We start from the raw sequence: 13,487 nt of genomic DNA, 5'->3' as shown, positions 1-13,487 counted from the left end.
TTTATGATATCTTTTGATCCAACTGTCTGATTGAGAAACTGAATGTACCATTATGATTGTTAAAACCTCAAGATTATTTTTATGACATGTGATGAATGAGTTAGTGGCAAAAATGCAACCATTCTTTTGGGTAAATGGAATGGCCATCTTGCCCTTTCTCAAGATCAAATTAGAGCGAAATAGGGTGTCTACAGTCACAAATCTCAAGGTAGAGAATGACAAATATCAAAGTAGTTTCATTCATGAATAGACAAAATAACATGAAAGATCCAAAAATGGAAAGTTCAATTTATATGGATTTGGCATTAATACAATCTAATAAAAAATAATACAGTCTTATTTCATAGTTCCAATCTAGTAAAAAGAAAATTAAATAAATAAAGTCTAATATGCATACCTTCAACTAAGTTTGAATATTATCAACAACAAAAATTCAACTAAGTTTTAAGACTATATGAAAAGGATTAAAAAGTGAAGAGAAACAGTAATGCAATTCATTTCATCACAATAGAACGTGAGCCCACTTGAATCATGAATTCACTAGTTTCTCAATTAGTGCTCCAAGTGATGCATATGATGATCCATTTTCCATTTTAGCTACCCTACACTTTTTGCTCATTTCCTCAACTTTTTGTCTCACCTCATCGTCATAGTTCATCAAACGCTTTATTCCTCTCTCAACCTCCTTTGCCGACACCAAATCACTACCCTCCCTATAATCTAACCTAATCTCAATAGCTAATCCCAATTCCTTCACCATCTCAAAGGCATTCATTTGTTGTTCAGCATAAATTGGCCAAGTGGCAATTGGTATGCCATGCCACAAACTTTCCAAAATTGAGTTCCAACCACAGTGTGATATGAATCCTCCGATTGCCTTGTGAGAAAGGATTTGCACTTGTGAGACCCATCCACATATCAATCCAATTCCAGCCGTTCGTTCCAAAAATCCATTTGGTAAAACTTTCTCGAGATTCATGTAGTCATCTGGGAGGGAAAATTGATCCTTAGGTTGCTCACGTAAAACCCACACAAATCGAACCCCGGCCTGTTCAAGCCCCAATGCAATTTCTCTTACTTGAGACTCACTGAAACTCCCCCTGCTTCCAAAGCTTAAGAATACTACAGCAGATGGAGGTTGATCATCAAGCCATTTCATGACTCTTTCATCGTGGGCTTGGTTTGGGTGCCATTGGGCTGGTCCAACAAGGTCAAGGATTGGTCCAATGGGATAAATTTGTGGCACTTGACTCGTAGAGACCGAGTTAAGTGCATAAGGCTCAAGTTCATGAACTGTATTAATAATGATACCCATTGTTTCAAAGTACCTGCGTCCGTGGTACAAAAACCATGAGTACCCTTCTTTCTCCAACGCTATAGAAGGCAACAAACTTGGAGAAACCGGGTTAGCAAAACTCGGAATGACCAAGTCAGTGTCTAACTTAGCCAACTCAGTGGTGAGTTGGGTGTCTAGGATTGGAAGATGAAGCATGAAACCGAGAAACGTAGCTGTAGATGGAAAGAAAACGTAGCAAGGGATGTCAAGGTCGTTGGCTACATCGATCATGGAAGTACAAAACATGTCTGTGATGATCCCGACGAGTCGTCGGTCTGAGTCCAACTCGGTTTCCATGAGGTTAGTGATTGCTTGCTTAACATGGGGTCTATGCTTTTCAATGAGTAAGCATCCGTAGCCAAAGGGAGACTCGAACTGATCAGGTGAGGGAGGATCTACAGTAGGGAGGTGGATGAATCGAATATTTGTGGAGGCTAAGGTGGAAGCATGTGATTGGACATAGGTGTTGAGGATGGGTCTCTCAGGCATGGTGATGATGAGAATAGTGACAGAAAATCGAGGATCATGATTGATAAGGTGGTGTGCAAACTCAACAAGGGGAACAAGGTGTCCGATTGCAGGGTATGACATGAACACCACCTCGAATTTGGTCATGGCCTTTTGGTTTTCTTTGAGTTTTTGCTTGATTAATGGTCTGATCAAGAATGGTTTTTGGATATAGCTAGGTAGCTATGAATCTATAAAGAAATGGAATAGGGAGCCTTTTATTTATATTTTAAGAAAAGACTGGAAGATTAGGGAATCATGTTTTCCCATGGGCCATGATGAATGTACGACCTCTAAAACGTAATGCATGATGCTTGAGTTCATTAATCAATAATTTTTCTTGTCCATCTTTTTTTTTTATTTTTTTTTTTTATATATATATTTAAATGTGAGACATCAGGCACCTATGTTGTCATTCCATGAGTTTATTTTAATAAAAGTAACTAACTGTTTTTTGACAACATTTTTAATAATTTTTCGCCATTTTTATTAAGTGGGATCCATATTAGAAAATCTTAACAAACACTTACTGTGCTTGTTAACATTTCCCAACAATATCTACGATGATAGAAAACTTTTTATTTTTTCTCTTTATTTTTTTGGTGGCGTGTGAATTTCTTAGATAGAATATTACAAGAGTAGTGGGTTCCAGTTTGGTTGAATAAGACATCTGAAGTTCAATTTCTGCTTATACCAAAAACTAATAAGTGTCTTGATTTGATGATAAAGATTTATCATTAGGAGTAAACGTCATAAGTTGAAATTTTTTCAAAAAAGTAATATCTTTAAAGAAATTCTGAATTATCAATTATGTGCCATTATATTTCTTTATTTTATTTTTAATTAAGTAAAAATTGATATGAATCTATTTGGAATCCACTTATTTTGTTGAAATTAAATTTTTTTTTTTTACTGAAAGTACTGTAAATAAAGGTAAAAGTTAGCTGAAATAGTATCGCGAAACTCATGAATAGTACAAAAAAATACAGTGGACCTCATAAATAGTAACAAAAATAAACTAAATAGTAATATAAACGTACTTTTTAATTGAGTGACAAATACACACGTAGTGAAATCTTTCCCAACATATCCAAAATCTACTCCTGAGAACTTGCCCCAAGAAAATCTTACAAGATACTACTTGCAAAATTTTCTCAAACAAACTCTATATGCAATGGATTTTAGTTCTTTAGCATCACAAAATGTTATTTAATCTATTTTACCCATATACTTTACAAAACATTTAGCCGTCGTAGATTTATTTTAGCTTTTAACATAAAAAAATGATATATCTATTACAATAAAATAATATATCTACTATAATAAAATAATATATTCACTACAATAAACAACAATTACAACTATTACCAACACTACCGTTGTCGTCACATGATAGCATATAATCTTCTAGTGTTAACAAGTGATTTTTTTTAACCCCACATTATACTTATTCATTTGTTTTTTGGCAAAAACATCATTTTGTTACTTCTATTTTAGAGTCATAGTTAATTTGATTCTTACATTTTAGTAGCAGTTAATTTAATCTATGTTATTTTCAATTTGTAATTAATTTAGTTTCTACTGTTAACTCACCAATAAAAAATGACTCCGTGGTAAACGGTATGGAAGTCAAATAAAAAAAATATTAAAAGGAGGAGTTAAAAAAAAAAAGAAAAAAAAAACTCCCCAGATTTTCTTAGAGTTTCTTGGGAGCCAAACGTAGCAACCCACACCCACACACAAATAAATTCAACCCAAAAATTCTCCGCAAACTCCAAGCCACTACAACGAACACAGCAACACCACCGCAAACTCCAGCAGACAACAACACCATCGAATCCGGCGAGTGCATGTCTATCTCGGTGGTGGAACTTGAACCTAGATCTGGGCAAGAACAAACCCATATCTAAGAGAGAAAATAAACGGACTTGAGAGAGAGAAAGAGAGAGCACTATAGTTGAGGTACCGAAGAATGGAATTTGTATAATAAACTAATTGGTTTTCAGAAAAATTCAAACAGTATAAGCCACGTTGCTTGCTAGCATCACTTTCCAATACCATGCGGAGTTTGATTTTTGTATGTGGGGTTGCCTTTTGGGTTGTGTTTGGCTGTTATGAAACACTAAGAAAATCTGGGGAATTTTTTTTAAAAAACTCGTTCTTTCAAATTTTTTGTTTTTGTTTTTCTGATGTGCGTTTTTTTATTCTTAAAATTGCTGATGCGGGACAGCAGTGGGCCGGTGACGTTGAGGCCGGCGGCAGTGAGACAGAGAGGTGAGATTTCAGAGGGAGTTGAAAGAGGGGTTGGAGAGTTCAGAGGGAGGTGAGAGTGAAAGGAGAGTGATAGACACGATTGGATAAAGAGAATAGAAAAAAAAAAAAAAAAATCAAGAAACAAATAGTATTTTAATTAGGTGGAGAATAATTTTTTTTTTTAGCTGTCAGTTACAGTGCACAGCCATATATAGCTGTGCACTGTAGCAAGATAGGTAAAAATTATAACTATATCTTCACTGCTGTAATTTCTTCTACACAATCCCCATGGTTAACAAACTGATTTGCGCCAATTCAGAACTCCAGTAAATGAGTGAACTCATTCGGCAAAGGGGGACAATTACTTTGATTTCAATGGAATCAATTTAGGCTCACAAATTTGGTTGTCAGGATTAAACCAACATAGGGAAGGATTTTCGAATAGGCTTATGAAGAAAATAACCCTCACAGTGTTTTCAGTTTTTAACAATAAGCGATATCCAAATAGACCTTCAATTGACTTCTTGCTTCTGTTTTTTTATTTATTAAAATTTTATTTTTACTATTTGTGTCTACACCGCTAATTGCTATTGGTCCAACGTGAGACCCATGAAAAAAATCTCATATGAAGCGAGCGTTTAGCCTTTTTATCAATGGTAATATTACAATTTGCGTGTGTTTAGTTTTGGCAACAGCAATATGATAGTCTTCATTAACGGTATGTTGGTAATATTACTATTTGCGGATCCTATATTCAATACATTTTTATTTTTTTATAACTTTTTTCTACCGTGTTTTTAACAAAAAAAAAAAAAAACTTATTTTATTTAGCTTTAAACTTTATTTGGAGAACTTTTAGCATAAAAAAACAAAAAAAATTATTCTCATGCATTTCTGTTACCTAACATCATATCATAAAAGAGATTAAATTGGGTCAGGAGCTGGCGTAAAAGGGGTGTTTTACGCCCGCCAATCCTGACCTGACACGTCAGCAAATAATAAAAAAACATTTTTCCTCTCCTTCTCTTTCCATCTCCCTTACTTTTCCAGAAACATTGAAGGCATGAAACAACGTTGAAGGAGCCACTGCCTCTCTTTTCTTCATATTTCCCTCTCTTCTGCAAAATCCTCTGAAAGCCTACAAATTTTATTAAAAAATCCCAGCAAAGGAGCTGTTCACGCACCCAAACTAACCATCAATGGAACTCACAAAAAAATACAGTGAGAAACCCATGCCACAAACTCAGATCCACCCAAAAAAAAAAAATCAACCTAGTAATTTCTACATTCTTTTCATTTGGCCCCTTTAATACCTTTTGGCCTAAAAAAAGCAAATGAGAAAAAACCAATTGGCTTATTTACAACCCCGTTACTCCCCAAGCCAAAATTACCAAATCAATTTTCACAAAAAAGCCATTAAAAGAACAAATGGGTCTCTGCTCTTTCTTTCTTTCTATCTACATCTGACTAAATGCACAGATCTGTGGCGTTAAACCCTCATTGTTTTGAGATAAAACCAGGTTTTTTGAAGTGGGTTTCCTTTATTTCCTCAACCCATTTTAGGAAAATTAAGGCTTTTGCATTTGTTTACTGCTGATATGGTTCTGGTGTGTGTTTTTCTTGTTCCAATCAGAAAGAGCAAATGGGTCTCTGCAAGAAAGTTTCTTGCTTTTTGCTAATGGATGGGTCTGTGGATCTATGGATTGGAAAAAACCTCATTTTTTAAAGCTTAAAACTTGTTTTAGTGAAGTGGGTTTTTATAAATTTTTGTGAATATTAATTGGCATTGGAGAGAAAGAAAAATCAAGGCTTCTTTGTTGAAGGAGAGAAATGATTCAGTTGTTGTTCTTGGTTTTGTTTGCTGAGTGTGTTTTGGCATTTCTTCTATTGGTCAAGATTGGGCCTTTGAGAGAGCTTGTGATAAAGAGTTTGGATCAATTGAAGATTGGGAAAGGTCCTGCCACTGTGAAAACTATAGCTGGTACCATGTTTGTGATTCTACTATCAAGCCTTATGAGCATTGTTAAGATCCAGAACAAGGGTGCAAAGCTTGGAACCATGTCACCCATGGATCAGGTTCTATGGAGGACCCATTTGCTTGAGGCTTCACTCATGGTTATGTCTTCTATTTTTTCCTTCTGTGATTTCTTGTTTGTATGTCTTCTATCTTTCTTGAAGTAAAATTGCTAGTTGAAACTGCTGAGATTTTTTTATAAAATTTGCAGGCTTTCCGAGGATTTTGCAGAAGAGAGGAAGATATGAAGAAGAGAGGTTGTGGCTCCTTCAACGTTGTTTCAGGCCTTCAATGTTTCTGGAAAGTGAGGGAGATGGGAAGAGGAGAGAGGGAGAGGAAAAATGTTTTTTTAATTATTTGCTGACGTGTCAGGTCAGGATTGGCTGGCGTAAAACACCCCTTTTACACCAGCTCCTGACCCAATTTAATCTCATCATAAAATACTACCATCTTGACACATGATTTGTCACATGAAACGTACCAATACCGAATCCTAACTATTGAGTATGGCTTTAAGTTGGCCATAACATTGCAGAGTTTTATTGGTTTTAAATACAACCATCTTGACACATGATTTGTCACATCAAAAGTACCAATACCAAATTCTAACTATTGAGTATGGCTTTAATTTGGCTTTAATTTGGTCATAACATTGATAGAGTTCTATTGGTGTTAGGTAGGCGGGGCAAATGGGCGGGGTGGGTTGGGGTTTGATTGGATCAATTGGGTTGTGTGTCAGGTCGAGTTAATCCATTATTTTTCACATGAATTTTTTTTAGAAAAAAAAAATGTATTTGCCGTTTGGAAAATTATACAGAAAATTACTTGATATAAAATGCATTAATTTAAATTCACCACTCATATAAAAAATGAGCTCAGCTAAATAAATTAATATTTGTTCAATAATTTTAAAATTATACAAATTCCAACATTACTAACAAAAAAAAAATAGCACAAAGGATAATTAAAATAGACATACAAATTTCATTTCTACAAAATATCAACATTCCAAAACATAAAACAAAATTAAAAATACCTTATTTGATAATTAATTTGACAAAGAATAAAAACATAGATGAAATTTACAATCTTGAAAACAAATATATAATCTAATATTAACTATGGTTGGCACTTTATTTCAATTTGAGAATATATATATTAAAATTTGATTATTTACTTATTTATATATGACTTTTTTTATTTCTAAATATCATATCATTATTAAGCAACTCACACTCCAATAAATATGATATTTTATTTTCAGGAAATATCATATGTTATTTTGAAAATACATTTATTTTGGACATGAATTGTAAAAAAATAGGCTTAAGTATCCATAATTTATGCTAATTTCATTGATATACATTGGCTTCATTTTTTTCACACTTATGAATGTCTCTCATACATGTGTATAATTTTGAATATATTTTTTTAACCCTAATGTAACTAGATTATCTTGGCATGTATTTTGTTATTTAATATCTAAAAATATTTACTCCTTACAGATTGCCACAACCATTTATCTTTCAATTCATTTGCATGCAATTATATAAAAGTCTCAATTGTTTCCTTAAGGCCATTGTATATATATATTTTTTGAATGGGGTTACCCAAAAAATGTTTTAAAATAATAATAATAATAATAATAATAATAATAATAATAATAATAATAATAATAATAATAATAATAATAATAATAATTGTAAGGGCTGGATTTAGCTCATAAGCCCAAATGACTGGAGGACCCAGACCTAAATAGCCCAATACAATAAATTTGTTAGAGAGTAAGCTCCAAAACTAGGCATTATGGATGAGATGATGCTTGCTATGGGCCAAAAATAATAAGGAGATAAGGAAAAATAGAAGGCAACCACAGTCTTGAGAAGGATAATTCTGCTCGGACTTGGCCGAGGAGATTTGTTCTTTAATATATTACTCTAAGATTTGTCTACAGTTTCAGTTTTTTAGTGCTACAGTGTTTTTCTTTGATATTTCTTCTATCCCCTCTCTTTGGGGGGCCTTCTATCTTATATAGACGCTTTTAGATGATCTTGGTCTTCCATTTGTTGATCACGCAGGTTGTCACTCAAGTGCTAGTCCCATTAGGCACCTTCCCTGAACCTCTGTGAGGTACGGCAACCAAGGTAGCACTGTTCAAGGGTCTTCTCTACATAAATGTGACTAGAAAGTTTAGTGGGATGCATTAAATGTGGTGGCAGCCACCAGTTCTTCAATCATGTCAGTGTTGGTCCCCTTCCCAAAGCTCTTTCTGTATTGTAAGGCTTCCTCTGATAATGTATTGATGACGTGATCATAGAATCTGAGGATGCAGACTCCTTGACACAACAAATGTCCTTCTCGGCCATGCTATGACATGTGGCATAATCGCCTTACTCGGAATTTTAGTACCCCACAATAATAATAATAATAATAATAATAATAATAATAATAATTATAATAATAATAATAATAATAATAATAATAATAATAATAATAATAATAATAATAATAATTGTGGGGGATGTGGGTCCATGAGTATATATATATATGGGTATTGGGTCGGAGGCCCAATCCGAGGACATTAAGTAGTCCGAGGATGTGTAAACATCTTACTAAGGGTCCATGTTAGTTTATAGAGAAGCAAATTCTGATCGTGATCATCCGAGAAGTTGGTTCGAGGAGGAATATATCCTTAGATCGGCTAAGCAGAGGTCGAAGTGTGTTATTTTCCATCCAGAGGCAATGTCCCATGGGACTCTGTTGATAAGGATGTGCATCACAGGGGTATAGGACAAAGGAAAACCATGAAATATCTAAAGGAAAAGCTGCTGCCACCGCATTGAATGCTCTACATCTAACTCTCTGGCTGCATTAATGAGGAAGTGATGCTTGAGTAGCAATGTTCAGCTTTATAACTATCTTCAAAAGTTTCAAGAAGGTGCTGATGGGACAAGTATCTTGCCCAGCAATCTAATCCATACGTGGAGGGTAGAGAGAGGAGAAAAGGAGATATAAAAGGAAGAGGAAAGCCCCAATAGAAGGGGATCAAGAGAGAGGGAAAGTAAACATTGTAGAAATAAGAATACTATCTGTAACCTATCTTTAAAAAAGAGAAATATAAGATCTAGTCTTCTTAGCTAGAGTCCGAGGACAGTTTTTGTTACACAAATTATCACATTTGTGTCATATTGTGACCTAACCCATTATCTTTATTATCTAAACTCACTAACTTCCAGATTTCTAATCCACTCTTTACAAATTCATTGTATTGAGCTTTTTGGGCTTAGTCCTTTCTTGTTTTTGGGCTTAGGTGCAAATTGTGACCTTATAATAATAATAATAATAATAATAATAATAATAATAATAATGATTGTAAGGACTCGAAAGTGGAACTTCAGCCCACTAAGTACAATGGATCGCAACCCAATGAGCCCAAAACAATATATTTGTAAAAGAATGAGTTTGACAAGAAAACATCTTGACAAATTAAGTATGAGCCAGAGTTGATAGGATAGATATCAATAAGATTAAAAGCACAAATTGATGGAAGTAATGCTCCTCGGTCAAGTCCGAGGATGAAATGTTCTGATAAGCCAAAAACATATTGACCCCTTGTGATGGATTAATTAATTAATTAGTCAAGTTTAATTAATTAACCAAATTAACATGCAAATGCGTGGTAGCACAAAAAAATCACCAATAAACTAAAGTGCAGCGGAAAATAAATTGACATGGTGATTTGTTTACGAATGGGGAAAACCTCCAAGGTAAAAATTCCACCGGGTGATTTTGAGGTCACCACTCCCGAGAATCCACTATTATCATAACAAGTAGTTACAAGTAAAGGAATCCCAATACCTTATACCAACCTACAGTTGAACCCTTACGCCAATACCCAATTGGACTTGTTCTATAGTGACAATCTCTCCCTTTTGATGCACGGCTCCTAGTACGTGACTAACCAATTGCGCGGATCCCAGTACACAACTTCAATCACCAACTTGAGAAAGATGTTAGTTGCAAAGTTCTTTAATTCACCCTTGCGATGAAGAACAAGAAGATGCTTGGTTACAAAACCCTACGGTGCACAGACACAATAACTTCTTCACAAAGAGATGAACTAGGGCAAACTTTATCTCTGGTCACAAATTGCTTGAACAGACTTTTCTCAATACTTATGCAACTTGTGTCTACTTCGATGGCCTTTATAATAATCCTTTTATATGTCTAGGGTTATGAGAAAAGAAGGCCCAAAGACATATCCACGGATTGGAATCAAAACAGATTTGAAAATCTGTTTTTCTTAAACCTTGACAGCTAGAGGTGTCGAGATGCTGTCGAGCCTCGGGGCTGGAACAGCTTATTAAAGCTCGACAGATGAAGCTGTCGAGCCAACTATCAAGCTTTAATGCTCGACACTTCTTCAACTTGTTACTTGGACAGACTTGCATGGCTTTAACACTTGATCTTGAAACAAGGTTTCTTGAAGCATTAAAAACATCCTAGATCTACCCAAATACAAGCAAAGTGCGTTTTGTTAAAAGATTTGCCAATTACACAAAAGAATGACATATGTTCTTAAGAAGTGAACCACATATGTCCTAACATGTTCTTATATTTAACTCAAGCCCAAATGCAATCTTTCTCACTTGAGACTCACTGAGACACCCATTGCTACCAAAGCTTAAGAATAACACCATTGATGGAGGTTGGTTATCAAGCCACTTCATCATTCGTTCATGGTTGGCTTGGCCTGGGTGCCATTGGGCCGGTCCAATAAGGTCAAGAACAGGCCTAATGAGATAAATTGGTGGCACTTGACTTGAAGAGACGGACTTAAGAGCATAAGGCTCAAGGTCATGAAATGTATTAATAACAATACCCATTGTTTCAATGTACTTGCGTCCATGGTACAAAAACTAAGAGAACCCTTCTTTCTTCAATGCTATAGAAGACAACAAATTTGGAGAAACCGGATTAACAAAACTCGGAATGACCAACTCAGTGTCCAACTTAGTCAATTCAGTGGTGAGTTGGGTGTCTAGGATTGGAAGATGAAGTATGAAACCAAGAAATGTAGTCAGAGATGGAAAGTATATGTAGCAAGGGATGTCAAGTTCCTTAGCTACATCAATTATAGAAGTACAAAACAAGTCTATGAAGAATGCAATGAGTCGTTGGTCCAAGTTGGAATTCGAGTTGAACTTGGTTTTCATGAGATTGATAATTGCTTGCTTAACATGGGGTTTGTGCTTTTCAATGAGTAAGCATCCGTAGCCCAAGGAAGACTCGAATTGATCAGACGAGGGAGGGTCTACAATAGGGAGGTGGATGCATTTGATATTTGTGGAGGTTGAAATGGCAGCTTGTGATTTGACGTAGGTTTTTAGAATGGGTTTTTGAGGCATTGTGATGATGAGTATACTGGCTAAAAATTGAGGGTTATGATTGATAAGAAGGTGTGCAAACTCGACAAGTGGAACAAGGTGCCCGATCGTAAGGTTAGAATGGGTTGCACCTTGTTGCAGGGTATGGTACTTGCTACCTAGAGATCTCAATATGAATACAAGTCAAATGTTGAAAAGCTCATTGATAGTAATAATTATGATGATGCTAGGACTATTTTAATTATCTAATGAAGTTGGAATATTTTGGGATCAAGAGCAGAGCTAGCCAAGAAACAAAAATGTACAAGTTTTGGGTTCAGGATGTAATAATGACTTTAGCTCCATTGTATTGGTTAACATATATAGGGACCACCTATTATATTTCCTAGTGACATGCGTCTAGCTCAAATAGATTGTAGGAAAAGGTTTCAATTAGGCCACCATTGTTTTGTCAAAGTTTATTCATTAGCAATTGCATAGCACCATAAGAACATGACACCAATTGGTACTATCCTAGCAATTAGTAATTGGCACATTACTAAATAATAGTCCGAAGAGAAATTCGAGGTAAAATGGTGGGATACAGTCAAAATTGCTAGAGTAGTCAATTTTATTCAACAGCCACCAACTTCCCAAGCGAACAATCACAATTTTTGATTGAAAGACCAAACATTCAATTAAAATTTTACTAAACATTCTCCAAGAAAGCGGTAAAGTAAAAGCCGAAGGGTGCCCTCTCTTAGCTCAGTGAAGAAAATGACAAAAACAGTAACTTGGAAAGTTCAAGTGTTGCGCTTAGAAACTACAGATTCACATTCACAACATCCAATTTACTTTGCTGACTGATTGACTATTAGCAATTCAATTAATAAAAACCTCGCCAAAAGATCAAAACTTTGTAAAAAGGCAAAGTAACTAATAAATAGAGAGGATTAAACTTGCACTCTATCAAATCAAATGGCTTAAAACACTTTGTTGTCATCTATTTAGGGACTTTGTCAACAGTCTAGTTTAAGATATATATATATATATATATATATATATAATACTTTATTATTCAAAATCCAAAAAGCACTAAGCACCTTGGGGGAATATGACAGTGATTGCAGTTGCAGGCAACCAACCTTGGTTGCACCTTGTTGCAGGGTATGGTACTTGCTACCTAGAGATCTCAATACGAATACAAGTCAAATATTGAAAAGCTCATTAATAGTAATAATCATGATGATGCTAGGACTATTTAACTTATCTAATGAAGTTGGAATATTTTGGGCCCAAGAGCAGAGCTAGCAAAGAAACAAAAATGTACAAGTTTTGGGTTCGGGATCCAATAATCACTTTAGCTCCATTGTATTGGTTAACATATTTTAGGGACCTCCTGTTATATTTCCTAGCAATTTGTAATTGGCACTATCCTAGCAATTTGTAATTGACACAATATTATTAACAATTGGCATTATCCTTCCAAGCTATAAACCTAATCTATCATCAATTTACAAAAATCTTCCATCTCTTTTCAAAATTTTATTTGAACATTACTCTCCCACGTGTTCATTGCACCACTGGCATTATGTAATCATTCATAATTCATCATTACTAAATAATAGTTTGCTGAGAAATTCATGGTAAAATGGTGGGATACATTCAAAATTGCAAGAGTAGTAAATTTTATTCAACAGCCACCAACTTCCCATGCGAACAATCACAATTTTTGATTGAAAGACCAAACATTCAATCAGAATTTTACTAAACATTCTCCAAGAAAGCGGTTAAGTAAAAGCCAGGGTGCCCTCTCTTAGCTCAGTGAAGAAAATGACAAAAACAGTAACTTGAAAAGTTCAAATGCTGTGCTTAGAAACTACAGATTCACATTCACAACATCCAATTTACTATTGCTGACTGACTGACGATTAGCAATTCAATCAATGAAAGCTTGGCCTAAAGGTCAAAATTTTGTAAAAAGGCAAAGTAACTAATAAATAAAGAGGAC

General features: G+C 34.8%; 2 protein-coding genes and 1 pseudogene across 2 annotated transcripts; 1 reads left to right on the top strand and 2 right to left on the bottom strand.

Annotated features, from left to right (window-relative positions):
- Positions 1-319: 319 nt before the first annotated feature.
- On the bottom strand, positions 320-2,135 carry LOC142643594 (UDP-glycosyltransferase 43-like). The gene has a single exon (XM_075818282.1). It carries the CDS (start codon positions 1,949-1,951, stop codon positions 530-532), a length of 1,422 nt encoding a protein of 473 aa, XP_075674397.1. The 5' UTR covers positions 1,952-2,135; the 3' UTR covers positions 320-529.
- A 3,791-nt stretch (positions 2,136-5,926) lies between these two features.
- On the top strand, positions 5,927-8,239 carry LOC142643944 (uncharacterized). The gene is made up of 3 exons (XM_075818648.1): positions 5,927-6,211; positions 6,322-6,414; positions 8,189-8,239. Exons 1-3 carry the CDS (start codon positions 5,927-5,929, stop codon positions 8,237-8,239), a joined length of 429 nt encoding a protein of 142 aa, XP_075674763.1.
- A 2,472-nt stretch (positions 8,240-10,711) lies between these two features.
- On the bottom strand, positions 10,712-11,842 carry LOC142643943 (UDP-glycosyltransferase 43-like; annotated as a pseudogene).
- Positions 11,843-13,487: the final 1,645 nt, after the last annotated feature.

Source organism: Castanea sativa, chromosome 7, assembly GCF_040712315.1.
Source record: "Castanea sativa cultivar Marrone di Chiusa Pesio chromosome 7, ASM4071231v1".
In the NCBI taxonomy this organism is placed as follows: Eukaryota; Viridiplantae; Streptophyta; class Magnoliopsida; order Fagales; family Fagaceae; genus Castanea; species Castanea sativa.
The sequence above is the reverse complement of the archived record's forward strand: the minus strand, read 5'-3'. Positions and strand labels throughout refer to the sequence as shown.